The 22,500-nt window shown below is 43.4% G+C and overlaps 1 protein-coding gene across 1 annotated transcript in view; it reads left to right on the plus strand.

Moving 5' to 3' along the window:
• Positions 1-22,500, plus strand: part of LOC134459522 (thrombospondin type-1 domain-containing protein 7B-like) — a 148,939-nt gene that overhangs the window by 120,664 nt on the left and 5,775 nt on the right. The window contains exons 21-26 of the mRNA XM_063211885.1: positions 115-226; positions 4,492-4,637; positions 8,027-8,210; positions 13,237-13,410; positions 16,759-16,854; positions 17,784-17,866. Of these exons, the coding sequence (XP_063067955.1) occupies positions 115-226; positions 4,492-4,637; positions 8,027-8,210; positions 13,237-13,410; positions 16,759-16,854; positions 17,784-17,866 (795 nt within the window). The remainder of the gene's footprint in view (positions 1-114; positions 227-4,491; positions 4,638-8,026; positions 8,211-13,236; positions 13,411-16,758; positions 16,855-17,783; positions 17,867-22,500) is intronic.

The raw sequence follows: 22,500 nt of genomic DNA on the forward strand, positions 1-22,500 counted from the left end.
GATAACGAACAAAAACACATTGAGATGTTTTAGATGACGTTATAAGCTTCACATCAGGAGGCTACAGGAAACAAAGGTAGGCACGACATTGACTTGCACTCTCTGTGTTTACAGGAGGGTCCTTCAGAGGAACTGGCCATGCCCTGTGAAGTTAGCTGTCCTGTCAACTGCCTGCTGTCAGCCTGGTCGTTGTGGTCAGAGTGCTCCCATACCTGTGGCAACCAAAGTATGTTCCCACTCCATCTACACTGTGTCATTTTCGTAATCTCAAGTGTGTGTGTGTGTGTGTGTGTGTGTGTGTGTGTGTGTGTGTGTGTGTGTGTGTGTGTGTGTGTGTGTGTGTGTGTGTGTGTGTGTGTGTGTGTGTGTGTGTGTGTGTGTGGGGTGGGTTTGTTAAAATGTAGAATGTCGAGGGTCTTAGAGCAGTGGCACACAGATCCAGCAGGAGGCAGATGGTCAAGTTTTTGGCGTTTATTTTGCAACCACGGGTGAATTTAGTGAGCCAGTGACAAACAAAAACAAAAATGACCCAAAACAAAATGTAGAGAAGGCTATAAACACTATTTACAAAGCGAGGAGAAAATAAACAGGCTACGAGCAGCCAAATAGACATACAAAAATAAACTTAAGTCAAGGCCCACAATTAAGTTCAAGAGTCAAGGTTATCTCACACATCTGAGGTTTGGAAGCTCAAAGACCCATGTCTTTTACCACGGAGCAACCCAGCATAATGACACTCAACCCATTATATGGGACACCTGTCCAGACACCACAAATGGACCATTCCATTTACTTAAACTAGAGCAGGGGTGGCTCAGGGCAAATTCAATTTTTGCTAAATATCAGCTTTTAAAATGGTACCACAATAATACTAATAGAAACAGGCCTTATACAAAATAAATAAATAAATCAATACATGCACTCACATCAGTGACTTAAACGTTTAAACTCTTAATTATTTTCTAATAGGCGCGAGGACGCGCACACGCGAACGTGCCCCAATACAAAAGCGTTTTCACTCGCAGCTTGCGCTTCTTTTGGGAAACCAGGAAGCGGCAACCCACCGGTAAGATTGATTACTTCAAATGTCAAGAAAACACTCGTCTATGTTCTTAAACATTTTAAAACTACTCTTTTGGAGTCAGAAGGTGAACCACTTGAAGCTCAGGTCATTTTGAAATAAACTAAGCATCTGGAATAAATCTATGTTGCGTTTTTTGTGTATGCATGAAGTCTTAAGTTGTGATAGGCCACCGCTCATCTGTTTAGAAGGTGCAGGATTCAGTAGAAATTTCTGTATAAAAATAAGACAATCCGCACACTTCAGGTCTATTATTGTGCAAAGAAACTTTACTTGACTTGCAAGCTTTCGGTCCTTAAACCTTCATCAGGCAGCATCACCAAGTCAAGTCAAGTAAAGTCAAGTCATTTTTTCCTCGAACTTTGCTGCTCACAGGGGGGCCCCTGGTGGCGTGGGGGCCCTAAGCCACCGCATAGTTTGCTTATGCCTCGGGCCGGCCCTGAGTGTTCTAAACACGTGTCGACCCATGTAAACCACCAGACCAAATAATACACAATTACAAAAGGTGTAGTCTCATGCGCAAAAGTTTGGGAAGTCCATAAACAACAGGAAAATGTTTGTATGAGGCAGTATGGAGTTTCATGTGTCCAATGGTGTATGAGATTTCAGACGCCGTGACGATGCGCTGGCAGGTCACATCATCACAGTGTGTGTGTGTGTGTGTGTGTGTGTGTGTGTGTGTGTGTGTGTGTGTGTGTGTGTGTGTGTGTGTGTGTGTGTGTGTGTGTGTGTGTGTGTGTGTGTGTGTGTGTGTGTGTGTGTGTGTGTGTGTGTGTGTGTGTGCACAGGTATGCATGTGTGCGGTAACTGATAAGAAATGGTGTGTGTGTGTGTGTGTGTGTGTGTGTGTGTGTGTGTGTGTGTGTGTGTGTGTGTGTGTGTGTGTGTGTGTGTGTGTGTGTGTGTGTGTGTGTGTGTGCGCGCGTGCGTGTGTTTACACGGGTATGCATGTGTGCGGTAACTGATAAGAAATGGTTCAAAATTGTGCATGTATATAAGAGCAGTAGTGCATAAAAGCCTTATTCTAATATTTTCCAAATGAAGACGTCATGGGTATTTGTTGCCTAGCATCGAGCTCCACTTCACCAGACAACAGTTAATTGTGTTGATTCTTCTTCATCTGTCCTGCTGTGTCTTGGCATGCCATTTACAACTAGTTTACAAAGACTCACTGTGCATCATCCCTTTTGTTATAAAGTATAACATGTATCATCATTTGCGCACAAATGACTAGCTCAGACGAAGCCAATTTGTAATCATGTGGTGACAATGTGTGTGTGTGTGTGTGTGTGTGTACTTGTTTGTATGTATATGCGTGTGTGTCTGTGTGTGTGTGTGTGTGTCTGTCTGTCTGTCTGTCTGTCTGTCTGTCTGTCTGTCTGTATCTGTGTGTTTGTGTGTGTGCGTGCTGCCTAAGAGAATTGCAGAAAATATGCACATTACAATGAAAGCGAAACACTGAGAGAGCACTTGAGAATGGCAGACTATATTCTCAGACATGAAAAGAGCATGTGCACATTTTGTTTTATTATTACTGTACGTGTGCGTGAAAGTGGCTGTTGAGGAACTGTCTGCCAAAGAACCCCCACGTGACCGTGCGACTTGTTGGTGGCCTAATTAAAGAACACTAATCCTTGAAATTTTATCTGGAACTGCTCATCTCCTGTTGCCGCGGCACACAGGGAAGAAATGCAGTGTTAATTCACCATTTAGAGAGTGGATTTAACGCCCTTCAGAGTGTATTTGGTCCCGGAGTGCTCTCACAGTGTTGAATTGACAATGTGTTGCTCAGGAGCCTGAGGGGGCTTATTTAACCCTTGTAAGGTGTTCGTGTTTTGGTTACATAGAAGGTGTTCGGGTCAATTTGACCCGGGCATATATAAAAATAATGAAAAATGAAAAAAAAAACATTATTCATGTTCACCCTCATGTTCCCCTCACCCTGCCTGTGAATTTCTGTTTATTTATGTTTTTGAGAGTGGGAGATATAGAAAGTGAAAGATAAGGAGACGGTGAAGAAAGAGAGTAAACTCAATTCAAGCTCTCGGATTGAACCACTGAACCACAGCGCAAGGTTGAAACATTGATGCACAACTGAAGGACCAAACAATATCTGCACTCCTTTTTCCACATACTTCACCCTCTGCCTTGTCTACTCAACATGTGATCACTGTTGTATCAGAGAGTTTAGAAAATATTGATGTATAAGCCCCCCAAAGTGATACTGGTCAAAATGACCCGGGAACACCTCCTGTGCGATAGAAATGTGCAAGGGGGGGTAGCAAGGCGGGGTCACAATTTTTTGCTCTCACTGAGAATGAGCCAAAGCCAGAGAATCTCAGTGTGAAAGAATAATAACTGATACTATTTTCCTCAAGCCAAAAACTCAACATGGGTCAAAATGACCCGAACACCTTACAAGGGTTAAAGAAGCGCACAACTCCTACATGGAGCAGTTTAATGCAGAAGTATTAAAAAAGGACTCAGTGACCATGGGAGTTGTTCATGTTTCATTGTCTTGTATTATTTTGTGTACTGTAGCCTTTGTGGTAAGTGCTTTGCCGTTAGTTGTGCAAGTCATTTCGTGAGTATACAGTGCATGTACTGCACATGTGTGTGTGTGTGTGTGTGTGTGTGTGTGTGTGTGTGTGTGTGTGTGTGTGTGTGTGGAACTTTCTTCACCTACACTTGCATCTTGCTTTCTTCAATTAAGATAACTGCTGATTAAATAGTCTATATATTTATTCATGTACCAAAACATAAACACATTAGTTTATACAGATGTTTGTACATGTACTGTAAGTACAAGTGTGTGCATACATGTGTACGTACCACTGCACATACAGTACGTGTGTTGCCAGGGGCATAGCAGCAAATTTTGGCTCCTATGTACAATCAGCTTCAATGGACAACCCCCCCCCTTTACACACACACACACCCACACACACACACACACACACACAGACACACACACACACACACACACACACACACACACACACACACACACACACACACACACACACACACACACACACACACATATGTATCTTCATAAATCAGACTCTGTGTGGGCCCCCTTTATACATGGGGCCCTGGTGATGCGGTCACACTTCACCTCCCTGAACGACACCCCTGTAGTGGACATATGACACATGACAATACATATAGCAGCACATACAGTAGGGTTAATGATCACATCTTTGATTACCCTTGAGCAAGCCACCTCACCCCATATTGCTCCAGGGACTGTAACCAATACCCTGTATGTTTGCTTTTTTTTTTTTTTTTGATAGTAAAGTGTCCTTGGGTATTTTGAAAGGCGCTCAAAAATAAAATGCATTATTATTATTATTATTATTATCATTATTATTATTATTATGTTACCTAAATAACTGTGTGTTGCCCAGGTCAGATGCTGCGCTCCAGGATGGTGCTACAGGAGGCGGGTGATGGGGGTCAGCCGTGTCCGGCCCAGCTCTCCCAGACCAAGCCCTGCCCCATCAGGCCCTGCTACTCCTGGCTGCTCGGAGACTGGTCACCCTGTCAGATAGAGGTACGTAGATTCAAAGATTCAAGATTCAAAAGCTTTGTGGTCTTATATGTTGCTATATTAAAAATTTGTCTTTTGATTGAATTCTGGTGTGTGTGTGTGTGTGTGTGTGTGTGTGTGTGCGTGTGCGTGTGTGTGTGCGTGTGCGTGTGCGTGTGCGTGTGCGTGTGTGTGTGTGTGTGTGTGTGTGTGTGTCCAGTCCAGTAAAGGTGACAGATGATAGTTCAAAGACGTTTACATGATGGTTTTAATTAATAATTAATACAATTAAAAATAAATAATTCAGAATGAAAGAGTCAGGAATTTAAGTTATTTTCTGTCGAGTTAACAATGCAGTTTACATAGTGGGTAGTAGTAACAATCAATAAACAAGCCAGGTAGAGTTTTACTGTTTACAGTAAAAGCAGCCATATAGTAACCATCTACGTCATACACTCACATCAGATGAGCCACGCGCACACACACACACACGCGTACACACACACATACACACACGCACAAGCACGCACACACACGCCCACACACACACACACACCCACACACACACACACACCCACACACACACACACACACACCCACACACACACACACACACACACACACAAACACACACACACACAAACACACAAACGTACAGACACGCACGCACACACACACACAGTCAGAGCTTCAGAGTGTTATTGAGTCAAGCTGAGTTATTAAAAGTAGAAATGCCGTTTAATCCAGGCCAAATCTGGACTTGAGGAAGGAACTGAGGAGATCTGGGAAGCACCAGCTTGGCAGCAGAGGGTAAACATGGTGTAGGCTACTGTAAACATGATGACACTGTGTACACAGCGAAGCAAGCCACTGTAGACGACTGCTTGATCAGATTTCAGAGCAATCCCATCATCTCGTCATCCTCAGATATGATTTTCAGGCCGACCAGAACGGCGCCGGTGCCGGTGCCCGCACCAGTTACATTTGGCACTAAAGTGCTAATCTGCGAACCACCCCTGTTCATACCGGGCTCTGAACTTTTTCCGCACGTGACTGTGTTATCCGGATGAACCTGCCAACGACCACATCACGGTTCGCAGAGAAAAAACAAGTATTTTGCTGTTCGCATTGTGAACCAACTTTGCAGTTCGCGAACGCTGAAATCGGTGGCGTAAACACGAAGGCCGGTTCGCGATTAGGTGCGGGAACGGGCACCGGCACAGTTCTCAGTCAGCCTGAATGCGCCCAGAGAGAGACACATAGCCTTTTGGTGCAGATGACATCACTAGCATCACTAGCGACTCAGTATTTGCAGGGTTACTACCTACTTGACTTGACTTGACTTGACTACTACTACATACTAAGAACTCCAGTGTACGTTCTTTGTACATCATAACAACACTGCCATGACATGTCTTATGAGAGTCTCATTAACCTTTTTTATGGCTAATTTTGTGGATTTGCTCTTCGATAGCACTAGAGAGAGGGCAGGATATGGTGAGGGGGGAGAAATGGGGGAGGACGGAGAAATGACGTTGGGCTGGAATCGAACGCAGGCCCCTGGCCTAACTATGGTGCCTTAGCTGTTTGAGCTGCAGCCAAGACCCTTATGAGATTTTTAAGTAACAGATTAAGACATAGTCATTACCATTTAGGTGACAACAAACTTTTAATGGAGGTTTTTGGATGAAATGATTAAATCGAGAGCTGGTAGCTTCACGCTTTTTATAGTGCTCTCACTTAATCTATGTTCATAACTTCATATTTCTGTTAGCCTCTCTCTCTCTCTCTCTCTCTCTCTCTCTCTCTCTCTCTCTCTCTCTCTCTCTCTCTCTCTCTCTCTCTCTCTCTCTCTCTCTCAAGCACACACACACACACACACACACACACACACACACACACACACACACACACACACACACACACACACACACACACACACACACACACACACGTTGGTGTGCAGGAATCCCTGAGTGTGTAATTGTTTAATTATTCCTGAGAGAGGTGAGAATTTGAACACACAAACACACACGTGTGTGCGCACCTGTGGGCACACACACTCGCACACACACACACACGCACATACAAACGCCCGCACACACACACACGCATGCCCGCACACACACACACACACACACACACACACACACACACACACACACACACACACACACACACACACACACACACACACACACACACACACACACACACACACACACACACACAAACACACACACACACACACATTATCACTTTTGATGTTCCATTATAATCTTGCCAGGTATCTCACCCTAATTCTGTCTCCCTTTCCACTTTTCGCATCATTCTCTCTCGTCTGTTAATTTTATTCCCCTCTGTGTCACATTTTCCCCTATTTCCGTCCTTTTTTCTCACCCTCATCCTTTTCTCACCCCTTAATGGCAGGGAGCAGAGTGCATAAAGGGTCGGGGGGGTTGGGGGGTGGGGGGTGTAGGGGGGGGCGGGTGGAGGTGTTGGAGCGGAGGAGAGCCGCCCCACCCCCCACCCCCCTGTTTTCTGTCTTTTTTTTGGGGGGGGGGGGGGGGTGCTTTTAAGCCTTAATTCAGGCAGGACAGTAGAGAACGTGACAGGAAATGAGTGGGAGAAAGATGGGATAAGTATCAGGAAATAACCTCAAGCTGGGAGCCGGATTCGAACCGGCAGTCGTTTATAGTACCTTCTTCGCTTTGATATGGAATTCACTTGATGTGTAATAAGTAATTACAAAAGTAAAATAACGAAAAAAGGCAAAAAGCTGACATGGTGTCTGCACTGATGTCCAGAGGTGGAAATCATTTGGTTCAGAAAGTAAAAACCCTGCAGTGCCACATATTATATTTTGCTCCTGTCTGTCAATTTTTATGAACCGTGCTCCTAATCCTAGCCAACACCAGGCTGATAAGATCATTGGTGAAATCCACTGTGTTCAGAGCACAGTCAAGTCAAGTCAAGTCGGTTTTATTGTCAATTTCTTTACATGCACTGGTCATACAAAGAATTGAAATTATGTTTCTTACTTTCCCATGCAGACATAGACATAGACTTTAGGTGTGGACATAGACAATTAGACATAGACAGTACACATACATTACACTTAGAATACCTATACAATACCCTTACAGACATATAAAGTGCAAGACTGGGCAACATCAGACATAGAACATGTATTAAGAAGAGGTATTGTTGTGCATTTTCAGTTATCTCCTACTGTGACGATTCTGACATGGTGATAGGCAAACTAATATCTAATATATAAGCCAGACTTGTATAACTAATATCTAAGCTTTCACATGTCTTAAGGCAAAAGAACATCTCAAGTGTTGAATTATCTAAGCCAGACTTGTACTCTTGACGATCATTTCCACCTCTGCTCATGTTTCTTTCTGCAGGGAGCAGAGTGTGGGGAGGGTCTGAAGGTGAGGAACCTGAGCTGTGTTGTGCACTGGGGGGCGCTGCTGCTGCCTGGTGCATCATCCCTGGCTGAGGCGGCGGTGGAGGAGGAGAGGTGCGACATGGGGCAGCGCCCGGCCGGAGACACCCCTGTGGAGGTGCCCTGCTCTGTCCCCTGCCCAGGTACTGTACCTACCATTACTCTCAATGGTACCTACGCATGCTGTCATCTTGGTCAAAAACAGCTCTGTGCTCTGCCCAGGTAGCCAAGCACAAATATTACATTACGTTACACTTACGTGGCGTGGCGACGTGGCGTGGCGTGGTGTGGTGGCGTGGCGTGGCGTGGCTTGGCTTGGCGTGACGTGACGTGACGTGGCGTGGCGTGCCGTGGCGTGACGTGACACATAGCTGATGCTTTTATCCATAGTAACTTACAGCTATTCACAGGGTATTGGTTACAGTCCCTGGAGCAATGTGGGTTTAAGGGCCTTGCTCAAGGGCACTTCAGCCATGGATGAAGGTGCAGGGAGAGGTACGGCTCGGAACCTGCAACCCTCTGATCTTAACACCACTTAACAGTAGGCCATGGCCTCCCACACTTTGCTGATACTTCTATCCAAAAGGGTCTGATGTAAAGACCACCTCCCTAACCATACGGTACTCTAGCATATTACACTACACTATAGTACCAAAACCTGCCTCGACTCACATATGAACTGAACTGCCAACCCATTCCTAACGTACGTATATGGTTCAACATCATATCGGTCCAGCTTTTGCAGCTATTCCAGCATTTTCTTCTTCCAAAAGCCCATTGGTGAGGTCACACACTGGATATCGAATACTTTGGGTAATATAGGGCTCATTCCAATATACAGACTCCCGTCCTCAACTTGTGCTTGTGGCCTCGGGTTTTGCTGACGCCCCGTCTCCGTGGTTTCCCCGCTGTTAGCCTAGCCACAACAACTTTTGGGGGACTTTTCTTCATTCACCATCCCGATTACAAATGACAAAAAGACATTATAATTGTGCTTTTGCAAGATATTGAGTTAATTTTTATGTCGTCAGGAATGTCATCACGAGGTCACAAGCAGGCAAGTGAGCAAGGGAGGGCGGGAGTCCGCATATTTGGAATCCACCCATAATGCAAGATACGTATGGAATAGCGGACGACGAGGTGTCCCGATATCAAGGGAAATAATGGACGAGGCGGAGCGTTCTAAACAGCCCGACTGTTCGCTTCGCCAAGTCCATTTTCCCTTGATATCGGGACACCTCGAAGGCCGCTATTCCGCTTATCACCAGGTTACCAGCATTTAAGTATTAATTTATTAATATGTTGATCTAAGGCTTTGTGAGAAAGTAGATTAACCACTGCGCTTGGTACGTTGCTATGGGCACCACTTCCTAATGTAGTGAGACGCGCCTCTATTGGAGGCATGGAAGGACGTGCGCAGAACGCTGGGGTGACTTGACAACCAAATACGATAGAATTGACGACTGGGTTTTTGACTTGACAACCAGATGCGATAGAATTAGTAACGGGGTCTTGACTAGACAACCAGATGCGATAGAACTAACGACGCAGTCTTGACTAGACAACCAGATGCGATAGAACTAGTAACGGCACTTCGCCAGAAAGTTAGAAAAGAAGCAACTTGGACGCCCGCACGCCTGCATGACATCATAGGTGTCCTGCTACTGGGGAATAAAGGACACCTGCTCAGCCAATCAGAAGACGTACCGTCTGCTCACCGGGTGATAAACTTAGCTGACATTTATCAGATGTGAAGACCAGCTCTCTAACCACCCTTGTGGAACTTCTCTGCACAGTGCCCTGCCTAGGTACACATGTCTACTCATAACACATGGGTTTTATAGAGCGTTTTTCTTGATACTCAAAGACGCTTTACACGCACGCACGTACAAATACACACTTGTGCACACAAACATTCACTGCATGTGTCATCATCATGACTGCAAAGATTCTCATCCGTACAGGTCATCTCAAAAGTGTTTAGTTTTCAGCAACCAGACTTATTTTGGAGTTGAAAGATTTTTTCGTCGTCTCCTCTCAGAGACATCTCTAATGCTGATGTGATGTGGGAATTGCTTGGTGGTTTATATGTCTGGCAAGTTGACCTGTTGGGCACACTTCTCCTCACACGACATAACGCACAAAGACACAAGCGTGCTGCATACATACAAATGAGCCCTTGTCCAGATGGATGAGAGTGGACAGACCTGGGGGAAAGAAACAGCAGAAAAATGTTTTTGGAGACTGTGCCTACTGTGTTCTTCGGTTTGCACACAAGGAATATGAGTTTGTGGGCATTCGTGCCTCTCTCAGCAGTATGTACAGCAAGACAGTATACAGCAGTGGTGCCCAAACTGTGGTACGTGTACCACTGGTGGTACTTGAGACATCTTGGGTGGTACTTGGAAGAATGATTTTTTTTGTGCATTGATTTGAAGGCTGATTGTTGCAGTTGAAAATGTGTATTTGGTCTCACATTTTGTAATATTGCTTTGTATGAATCTGAAAACACAATGTAGAATAATACTAGGAAACAAGAAATTTCAAAACAAACTTGCACTGATTGTGACCGTAGCTGTTGATGCCATTATGAACCTCTCCTGTATTGACTGGCAACAGTGTATATGGAAGGCCTTTACTGTGATATTCTAATGAGGTTGTCAAGGTGGTACTCGGAGAGCTCAATATTTTTTCAGGTGGTACTCCACATAAAAAGTTTGAGAACCACTGGTATACAGGATACGATACACTCCTTTGATATACCGCAATTAGTTAATAGTGGGTCATTATGATTCCAAGCAGGACTCCCTTTTCATTACTAGTATATGAAACATCACTGCATACATAAATCATGTGTTAATTCATCCTAAATCATACATTACTTCCAACATAATTCCGATATTATTCATGTATCCTTATTGTTAAATGTTACCCAAGTGGGTACAGTTTATTTGACAGACAAGCAATACATAATGCACCTGTGCATGCATACAGTAATAAGCATGTGCAAGTGTAGTCATCGGAATTGGTCAATTTCCATGGTAACTTTTAGCAAACCACGTAACACCTTGCAATATTAGATGTGCCTTCACTTTACATAGTGCTAACACTAACATAAGCCTTAGGTAGGCTACTATATGTGGTGTAAGCACATCATGTTTTGTATTGGTACACACTTTGTTACGGTCTGCAAGAGACGGTACGTAAATACACAACAACACAATGCAATCTACAACAACAAAGAGTCAGCACAGCACAGCAAAGCAGACAGCAGCGGTGGCTGACAGCAGTTTCTAATGATGATAGAGAGACTCCGCCATCATGTCTGTGGGGGTAGCGTACACAAAGGCAGTGTGGACACCACAGGAGGGGGATCTGGGAAAAGGTTGCATCCAGGTAGCGATGAGTCTTTAATGGCTTCCTCCCCGGGCCTCTCACAACCAGGCAAGCAAACTTGGCAATTGCCTGGGGCACCCTATCCAAAAGGGCACCCAATAGTAATGAGTGGTTACTGCATGCACTGTACTTGCATTCAAATAGTAGCAATAACAAACAAAAGGGTAATTCCTCGTGCTTCTGCTTTATCATCTGGTGCCTCGACGGGAGGGTCCTGCACCAGATGGTCCTGATGAAGATGGTCTAACCATCGAAACGTTCGTCATGTTGTGCGCTTAAGTAAAAAAAACTAAAAGAATTACATCTGTGCTGCTCCAGTGTTGTCTCTCAAGTGAAGTAGCAACAACAACTTTGTAAGTGAGATAGAGTCAGTGACTGAAATGTGCAATGACACGGCTATCAAAATTTGTCTTGATGGGGGCCCTCACCAATAGTTTTAAAGAGTACAAAAAGGAAGCCCAAGTCCTTCTTTGCCTAGGCCCCCAAATACCTTGGAACGACCCTGCTTCCTCTGCCCTTTTCCTTGTTCCTGGGAGGGTGGCAGGTAGGATGAGAAAACAATGTTTTATTTTCTCCTTTTGTCTAAAAAATTTGTTTTATTTTTTTTTTAAATGATGACAGCATTTGTTGTTTGTGGCGTCGTAGGTAATTGCTACCTGCATCCCCTGCCCTGTTATGTTGACATTTCGAATAGGAAATGTCTTCATGTTTATTCAACTCGTCACATTACACATTCAATGACAGAGGGTGATTTATTTGAATGCCTTACCACTTGCCGGTTTAGTCAAACGGAATCGTCCTGCATGTGGTTAAAAAGACTTTTAGTAAATTCTCGAAAGCAATGTTCTTAAGATTTCACTCCCGACAAGAGACTAGGTGTGCCTCACGTCATATTTTTTCATGTATTTTAATAGAGTCCCTGCCCTCCTTGGGTCTTCCTGTCATTATTATCATCCTTATTCTCTGCTTCTTGAAACTTAACGACTGAGGTTAGTCGTCTCTTCAAATCCCCTGGAGATAATCATCTTCCAGCACTTCACAGAATCACTCAATCAGTCAGTCAGTCAGGCAGTCAGGCGTCCAAGACGTGTAGTGTGAATCTGCACTCCCTATTGCAGGATTGTCATGCATGTCAGGCTTCAAAGGTAGTGATCAGTCGAAGTTTCAAAAGAGGAGGCGCACACAAGACTTGGGGAGAGAAATGTGTATTGTAGCTGAAAACTTACAGCAACTCTTTACTTAAAGCCCATTCTATAGTGCATTATTAGCGTGTTTATAATGAATTATAACATGCATCATAATTAGTCACAATGCATTATGGCTACACTCATAGTGCTTCATGATGATGTATTATATCAACTGTTATAACTATACATTTAGCTTATTACGTGTTATAAATACAAGGGTGTTATTTATTTATTTATTTATTTATTTATATTTTAAGGCCTTATGTGCTAGATGTATAGTTACAACTGTTGATATAATACATCATAAAGCATTATAAGTGTAGCCATAATGCATTGTGACTAATTATGATACGCATTATAATTCATTATAAATACGCTCATAATGCACTATAGAATGGGCTTTAAGTAAAGTGTTACAAAAGGAGTCAGTAACTAAAACTGGAGCAACAGATATTTCAGACCTAGTCCATTCTCAATGTCTCCAATGTTCCTACTGGAGAGACATTGAAAATGGACTAGGTCCGAAACGCCTTGTTTTAATATTTTATTCATCTTGTGTCCGTCCGTCCGTCCCCCCTCCCTTAAGGGGACTGCCATCTCACCGAGTGGTCGCCATGGAGCTCGTGCCAGCTGATGTGCATGGACGGCCGTGGGTTCGAGACGCAGGGTCGGCAGGCGCGGTCGCGGGCCGTCATCGTGCAGGTGCCAGAGAACCAGGATGCCTGCCCCAGCCAGGTGTACGAGACACGGCCATGCAAAGGTGAGGTGGATGGAGCACACTCACAGTAGTCAGGCCAAGAACAGTACAAACACGATTCTGAGCTCCCGAAAAAACGGGAACTCCCACTTTATCAGGGAGCAAAACACCCATTAGCAAATTAAGGGAGGTGGGTCAACCATACCGTTTGGGAAATATTAATGGTTATGCTCTTGGTCAGACCAAGTTGCGAAGAGATTTGAAAGTCGATGATAATCAGGCCACACTCACAGTACTGCTGTCCTGATCTTGAAGTCTTACTACATTAACAATCAACATACACAATCTACCATTGAGGTACCTAAGAGAGGGCTCAAAATTAACACCAGCCAACCGGCCAAATGTGGGCGAAATATCAGTTTGGCTGGTAAAAAATGACCAACTTACTGGCCACTTTGACCCATTAGTGAGTGTGTGTTTGGCTGGTAAGATTAACATATAGTAGCCATTTTGGCTGGTGATGAAAAAAGTTCTTTTAGACCCCTGCTAAGAGCAATATGTATCTTCCACAAACTAGTTACATTAAAAAGCCTAAATGAGGCTGCTTGTGTATACTGCCCTACAAAGCAAAAAGGAAGTAACTGCGCAGAGCTCCAAACTGAGTAAAGTGACTTTAAAGGGATACTGTGCAGGAAATGGTCAAAAAAAAGCAACTATGCTGATCATTGAAACTGGGCTGCTTATTGCCAAATTTAATCTGTACATGAAAGTTTACTAAGTAATAAACGAATATTTTCTAGTATGGTCAAACTACAGTCATTTTTTGCAGCTAAAAATGGCTATTTTTGGAAATTCAAAATGGCGGACCATGGAGAAGATCCCCCTTTTCATGTACGAAAAGTGTAATTTTCTAAGTCATAATGAGTAGGCTACTTAGAATTTGATGGTGGTGGTAAGTATTCATGAAAAAGGTAACATTAGTGAATGGGTAGCATGGATTCTGGAAATAAACAACTAAAAATCTCACACAGTGTCCCTTTAAAAGTATCCTATTGTCCAGCCTACATTGCTTTAAGTAGATTATTAACATGTGGCCGTTATTACTTTACATTACCACAGTATTTGTAGATCAATAATATTATTTACCTTTTGATATTCTTGTAATACAAATCATAATAACACATTTTCAACAACAATGCAGTTACTGCCTTTTTGCTTTGTAGGTCAGTATACTGTAGGGCACAGTGTTAAAGTCAGAGAGTGCAGTAACATGCACAGTTACAGTTGAGTATTCAGAATTCAAATGGAATATTGTCAGCAGGCTATTCAGTTTAAATAAAGTTCCAGAATATTTTGTTTACTATGCCTTGCATGTAACTGCATTGATAGAGTTGTGTACAGACCTTGTATACACCACTATGGAGCACATAGTGAGAGATACTGTACAGACCTGCCTACACTGCTGCTAACTGGGTAGTACTGTTTCCAAATCCTTTGTGACTTCTCAGTGGCACCACAAACACAAATAGCCAAGTCTAGGGACGATGACTCATTCCGGGACACGTTTAGATGACGAGAGCGGGGAGAAACTTCTTACTTATATTCATAGGATTTCCTGTCACATTCCTCCCAGAGTTGTCAGACATTTGTACAACATGAATGATTCATTTTTTTCAAATGTAATTGTCTTGTCAACTTTAATTTCTGTTGAGACAGTCTAGTGATTGCCTGTACAGTATGTCATGTTAAGTATGCCATATAAACTGTAAGCTCAACACACTGTGACCTTCAAGACAATCCTATTGAAAGTCTCATCATGTTTAACATATCAATCTTTTTTTATAATTCATATTTCAACATATCATAAAACACTACCACATGAAATATTTGGTGGCTGCAGGTTGTGGAAAGCAGCAAGTGACAAATGTTAAGAGAATTCTGGCCACTGTTCAGCCATGGTGTAGTCTCTCTGTGCAGATAGGCCTGCCAGTGTTCACTCTACTACATACATCATACTACATCAACTACATCATAACAGCACTGCTATAATATTACAAAGAGACAAGTTACAGATTAAGACTTGATTATTACAATATTTGTGAGAATTAAGCTATAACAGAGACTCTGCGCAAAGGGGTTAATGGTTTGTGGAGGTAGTTTGTTGTGTAATCGGAAGGCTGCTAGGTATACAGTATAAATCCCGTACCAGTTGGAATGTGGAATGTGTTCTCTTGCGCTCTCATTCATGGTTTGATGAGTGATTTTCAGCATGGCACATAATGCCTCGTCGTTCCAGGGAACAATAACCTAAATAACGATCACTAGTTCGGCCTTAAGTGCTTGATGTAGTACAGTACAGTAAGCATATGTGGCATGTTATCTGGCCTCGGTCTTGGGATGTTGTGAGTGGAGATCAAAGGGGATGAGATCCGCTTCTACCCCTTGTCTGTAGAGGGATGGTACAGTGACTTCTAGTGAAATGGAGGAGATTGGGGAAGAGGTTGGACAATTAGACAGCCCCATAGAGGTAGAAAATAACACTAGAGGTGACCCTGCCCCCTTTTTTGTGGCAACTCCCGGCCGCCATTCACTGTAGGTAGCCTTGGTCTAGGAAGTGACTGGAGCCTGATGACGCATCTGACCAAAACAAAAAGAAAACTACTTTTCCCAATGAAATTGTATGCATACATTACACACGGTCAATATTTTAAATGTTGGATCAAAGAGCTAGCGAAATCATTATATAACAGTTGTTATATTTTCACTAAGTTCAGTGTAGAAATGGATAGTCATTTCAAATATTGGGGTTGTTTAGTGTGTCACTTGGTGTACATCGCGGTATTTTTCAGAAAACGGGTCGTCCTCTGACCATCTACATGGGCTGTCAAGCGCTTACCTACCTACAGGCAATGGCGGCGGCAGCTGCCGTTTTCCGTTGCTGTCGTGAATTGCCGTGTCCCCTCTAGTGTTATTTTCTACCTCTATGGACAGCCCTCTCGCAGGGCAAGTGGATAGGGTAGGAGGGATTAAATCTCTGAAGGCGGGAGAAGTAATGGCAGCTGTCAATCACTCCGCAGGCTCCTCCCGAACCATCTTTGTATACCAACTACATTTACCATGGTTGAAATCATCTGATATATGTAAAAGTAATATTATGCAAATGCAATGTGATGTTATGTTCTACAGGAGGGGAGTTAAAGAAAATGAAAAGAATGCCGCACACTCTGCTCCATGTTTTATTGGTGAAGTGACGTTTCGGCCGTCTGGCCTTCTGCAAAGTTTTCACTTCACCAATAAAACATGGAGCAGAGTGTGCGGCATTCTTTTCATTTTCTTTAACATTTGTATGCTCAGGAAGCCAGCACCTCAAGAAAGACTTTATTGGTGTGCGATACCTCTTTTGTTCTCCAGGAGGGGTGTGCCACACGTACGTGTGGAAAACAGGGGGATGGAAGGCCAACAAGAGGAGTGTGTGGTGCCAGAGATCTGATGGAGTGAACGTCACAGGTTGGTCTCCAGACTCTCCATTTGAGATCTGTCCATGTTCTGGTTTTTTATCTCTATGTTGTGAATTGGTCTTTTGTCCCTTGTCTTTTTGTGGTTAGTGTTTTGTGCTGTGCATTGCTCTTGTTTATCTGTGTATCTTGAAATCATGGATTTGAGTGGTTTGGCACAATTGTGAACAAGCACTCATCAACTGCACTGGGACTATGGAGCCACTTGCAGCCTGATAGATGTCGCCACCTGGAGGTGATCAATGGAGATACACCAACATAGTTAGGCTGGTACTATTGACCTCGAGACCATGGATCTATTCAAAATATTTCAGCCGTAGATCAAATCAAAAAGTTACTAAATGTGGATTAATTATGAAGTGTGTATTAAAAAATACACTTATCACCTATTTTCTTTTTTCACTGCCCACAGTGATAACCTTACTTGTGTTCAGATAATGGTTACGTTTTTTCAGAAAGATGTTTGCAATCCTAGCTGAAATCAAGGTCACGGATTTCAATTCTCAAGGTCACACAGAGTGGGCAGACAAGGACAGTTTGTTGTGAAGTCGAGTTGACAATCGCAGGTATCTGCAGGCAATCATGCTCATGCAAATTCAATTGTAATAACTGTAATAATTAACTGTTGTCACTTCCATTATGTGCTGACCCTCAATCTCCATACTGCTTTCACCTGACTGTGGTGTGTGTGTGTGTGTGTGTGTGTGTGTGTGTGTGTGTGTGTGTGTGTGTGTGTGTGTGTGTGTGTGTGTGTGTGTGTGTGTGTGTGTGTGTGTGTGTGTGTGTGTGTGTGTGTGTGTGTATCTGTCTGTCTGTCTGTCTGTCTGTCTGTCTGTCTGTCTGTCTGTCTGTGGGCATCTGCCTGCCTGTGTGCGTGCGTGCGTGCGTGCGTGCGTCTGTCTGCTTTCCATGTCCCCACAGGTGGCTGCCTTCCGCACACTCAACCATCGGCCATTCGCCACTGCCACCCACCCTGCACCAAGCCCTTCTCATTCTGCACTCAGGTAACTTCTCCAGCATAACACATTAAAGGTGCCCTGTGTACGATGGTGGCCAGAGCAGGTATTGCCACTATGCCGCCCATTGAAACTGTGCTGTCTATTGCCACATTTGATATTTTCATGAATATTTAGTAAATAATTGACTAATACTTACTAGTATGACCAAAGTACAGTAAGTGTTGCAGCTAAATAGTCAATTTTTGGAAATTCAAAATGACGGACAATGGAGAAGATCCCTAGCCTGATTATCATCGACTTTCAAATCTCTTCGAGACTTGGTCTGACCAAGATCATAACAATTAGCATTTCCCAAACAACATTTCCCAAATGGCCTCCCTTGGTTTGCTAATGATTGTTTGCTTCCCAACAAAGTGGGAGGAGCTCCCATATTTACGGGAAATCAGAAAGTACCTGCATTGACTCTTGACCTGACTGGTAGCAGCGCTGAAGCTGTTGCATCACTAGGAGGGCACGGGCTGGCTGGAAGATCCCCCTTTTCATGTGTTAGAATTTAATGGTGGTGGTAAGTATTCATGAAAAAGGTGTAATTTGTGAATGGGAAGAATGAATTCTGAAAATGACCTACTAAAAATATTACACAGTGCTCCTTTAAGTGCTTATTTGACACAGATAACTAACTCAAACTACATGCACCACCTCTGGAGTAACATGAGTCACATGTGCACTTCTATGTGTCTATTTGACTCAAGTTACAATACGTAGCATTATGTCTTTCTCCTGCACCTAAAGTGCTTTACGACACCATACAGAAGCAGGGAGAAAAGACTGTAGAAAAGACTATACAGAAAGTGTTACCAACTCATGATTTTATCCATACGTATGACTACAATAAATCTGATATCCTCATGTTGCCTGTACATGTGTATGGACAAGTTCTATTAACGTAAGAGTCATAGCCTGTAAGACGTTAATAAGTTCGAATGTGATGTTTCTTAAAGGGCCATTCCACCGGTGGAGACATGAATATGTATTGAAAGTGGGTCATATATGTAGTAGAATAGTAGCATACATTTCTAATTTGGTGCCTTCTTGGCCGAGAAAAGGCAGAAAATGACTTTTTAGTGTTTGTGGATTTGTGACAACAATCCCCATAATGCATTGCAATGCTCAAGTTCCACAGACCACACCCAGGCAGCTCTGCCAGTGACTTACTGGAGCCTCAATGCCAGTGATTTCAAAAGCACTGGCACACTGATCTGTGATAGGTCTATTAGCGCATTAGGTTCAACCCTGATTTTTACATCATTGTAGGAGGAAGTTTTAAGAGGTGAATACGGATTTCTCCCAGAGAGGATTTATAGAGGAGAGGCCAAACTGGCAGCTTCTTCCGGGTGGTACTGTCCACGGGGCGGCGATGTTCAAGCAGAGGAGAGCCGTCAGAATGAATGGGGGTCCTATGAAGCTCCACAATAGACGCAACTGATGTGTCCGATATGGAAGGTCACCGGTTTTCATTTTATTTCTCCTAAAGGAAGTGTAAATTGCCCTTCCAAATGGCATTTGGTTTGATTTTTTAAAGTAATTGCATTTTTTAAAAACACGCATTTTGTGCATGAATAACGTGAAACTCAATTACCCAGAATGCTGCACGTGAGCTCTCTACCCGGGTGATTCTGGAAAACAAACATGGCGGCAACTCGCTTAACTACCTCAAAAATGTGTTAATCCGACGCTAGATTTCTTAACTGATGAAAATCGAAGGCAGAAATCAACATTGTAGTGTCTAAATATGAGGTCGATTGGTCTATTTGTGGCGTACATCACGATCGGCCGAGTTGTTGGCCTCACGTTTGTCAGTTAGCTTGTGGCTAGGCTACGTCTCGCCGACGTTAGCATCCGGTTTAGTTCCCCATTCACCAATTGGATGTCGTCATTTCCTTAGCTAGAAGCTAGTGAAGACTGACTCACAAATGTCGAAGCTGTAAGAAACTAGACGGATATAACTCCTAGGTTACTGTGTTTTAAATTTTAATGTTTAATTTGCAGTCAGAGACGACCGTAATATGTCCAGGTTTCAGTTGCTAGGGAGGACTTATTGTGGGCCATTAGCCCCAGCCCAATAGGGGAACCCCAATCTGCTCTGTCTGAACAGCGCCCCTAATGCAAATCCATTGAACTGCGGCCAAATTTTGTATAATGGGGCGAATAGCCTGTGGGACGGCTATAGGTAGAAAGGCTATGTTTCTCCTGTCTCAGGGGGAATTGAGAGAGTGTTGCATGGCCATTAACTCATTGGCTGCCAGCCATTTTCATAAAAGAGTACCTCAGAGTGCCAGAGATTTTTCAGCATTTTGGGCGTTTTTTGGAGGCTCACAGAAAATTGAGTTCTGTGTCTATGTCAACACCATACCTATCAAAACACAGATTAGACGCTCATCTGTCAGCAGAAAAAAACGGTGTCTCTATACCCCTTTCCGTTCTTTCATAATCATCTGTTGAAATTAAGTGGAATTCGCCAAAATGCTGCTTTCTAGCCAAAAAGCTGAGAAAACGCCATTTGAAGTAGAACTATAACTGCAAACGTTTTTGCCCATAATGGCATCGTCCTAACAACTCCAAACCTATCAGATGCTATTACAGTCTTCTGTCATCTGTAGCCTGAACAAAAGATCGTTTGTATGACCTTTTCAACCTAATATACTGAAATATAACGGGGGTGGACTCGAAAACAAGGGTGTTTTGGTTTAGTTGCTGGCGCGCAGAATGGATCATGACAGCAGGTGCCCCTAACTCCGGGAACTCCCTACCTCTCCCTCCCCCTCTGATCGTGCTCTCTCTCCCCTCCTTGGAGAACGAATCACAGCTGGTTTATTTCCTCCAGAAATAGTACCGTGTTGTGTCTTGTGGGGGAGGGAGGCAGGTAGGCAGGCAGCTCCGCTTAGCGTAGCTTACTGCAGCTTCTTTGGCAGAGCGGACAATTTGCAGATTGATGATTACTGTAATCATGGTTCTGCTATAGTGATCTTGTCATATATTGTTCAATGAATTTTCTTTTGATAAAGTACTGATCACATATCCAACATTTCACAAGCCGATTGGAGTGGTGAAGGCTAGCTGGTCTGAGGCTAAGTGCAATGCTTTCTCATGTGAGCTGACTGTATCTGACCAGACACAAAGGCTACTCTGTTCCAAGAATCTGCAACCCCCTGTCTTTTTTGATGATACAGTAAGCTGATCATACTATACAGATCCATAAAAAATAACTGTAGAATGAGTAAAAATAGTTGACTTACCAAGGCTCCTTTATTTAGGCTTAGTTGTAAGTTGTTAGCGATTTCGTGCTAGCTAGCTAGCTAGCTAGCTGGCGTAGCAAAATTTATAGCCAAGCATTCCCAACATCACCACTAGTCCCGTGCATTCTCCTGTTAGATGATATTTTGTAAGCATCATCCTGATGTTGTGTAGGCTGATCACATTATCCAAAATGAAAGGTTGCCACACAGATCATCTCATGGTGTATTTTGGGCAAGCTATCTACAATGCCTTCTAGCTAGACAGCAACTGGGGGTTGTATTTTGGTCATGAGAGGAAGGTTTTTTTTGGTCAGGCTCTGACACTAAAATCAGTAGCCTACCTGTGTTAAAATCAGAGGGCAAGAAAGTAGACTACTGTCACAGGTGCTTTACTTTCAAAAATGATTTTGCTATGCTACTTTTGAGATTATAATAGTAAAAAAGGGGTGTTTTTGTCTTGACATTTCCTCCTGGTCTGAACAGCCCTGCCTTGACTGTTCCTAAGGACACTTCTGCCACCTACAGGAACAGTTAGAAAATGCCTAGAGGCTTGAAATTTATACAGAAGATAGGTCAGACCGTCCTCGAGGCCTGGCTGTAAAAAAACGCAATTATCGGCGAACGACGTCGAAGGCAGGGGGCGTCACTATTCGAAATGACGTCATTCGACGGCCAAGGCAGCCAATGAGTTCAAAAGTATGACTGGGTGTCTATCAATGGAAAGCCTAATGTAAATGGGTGGAATGTCCCTTTAAATCCATCTTCATCAGAGGGTCACTGTGTGATGTTGATGAGTGACGTGCTTTAAAATCATCTGATATTGATGTTGATTTTAAAGCACGTCACTCATCAACATCACAGTGACCCTCTGATGAAGACGGAAGTAACACCGTCGAAACATGTCAGGTAAAAGATAAAAACTTTTACATGTCTTAAGGCAAAAGAAAATCCAAAGTGTTTAAGTTCAACAGTTAGACACAATGAACCTAACACATATGTGATGTTTCTTGCTGAACGGCATTCACTTGAATGTTCATGTTGGTGAATGGCCTCTTGCTCACGCTACACTGAAGTGAAATGCTTTATTTCTGTAACATATTACGCCAATTACTTCAGCTTTACTTGCACAATTAGTCAGTGCACTGTGAAGACTCTCTGTCTTGTCTGCACTTCAGCTCTCCCACCGCCCTGGCACTCAGAGACTGTTCCTCCTCCCCAGCTCAGTCAACTGTGACAGCAGCAGAGGCTGTAGGACACCAGACGCCGCCTCTTATCTTCCTCTCTGTCAAGCCCTAGCTACTCTTCCATTCTCTTCTCTTCTCTTCTCTTCTCTTCTCTTCTCTTCTCTTCTCTTCTCTTCTCTTCTCTTCTCTTCTCTTCTCT

The sequence above is a fragment of the Engraulis encrasicolus genome, chromosome 12 (genome assembly GCF_034702125.1).
Source record: "Engraulis encrasicolus isolate BLACKSEA-1 chromosome 12, IST_EnEncr_1.0, whole genome shotgun sequence".
Classification (NCBI taxonomy): Eukaryota; Metazoa; Chordata; class Actinopteri; order Clupeiformes; family Engraulidae; genus Engraulis; species Engraulis encrasicolus.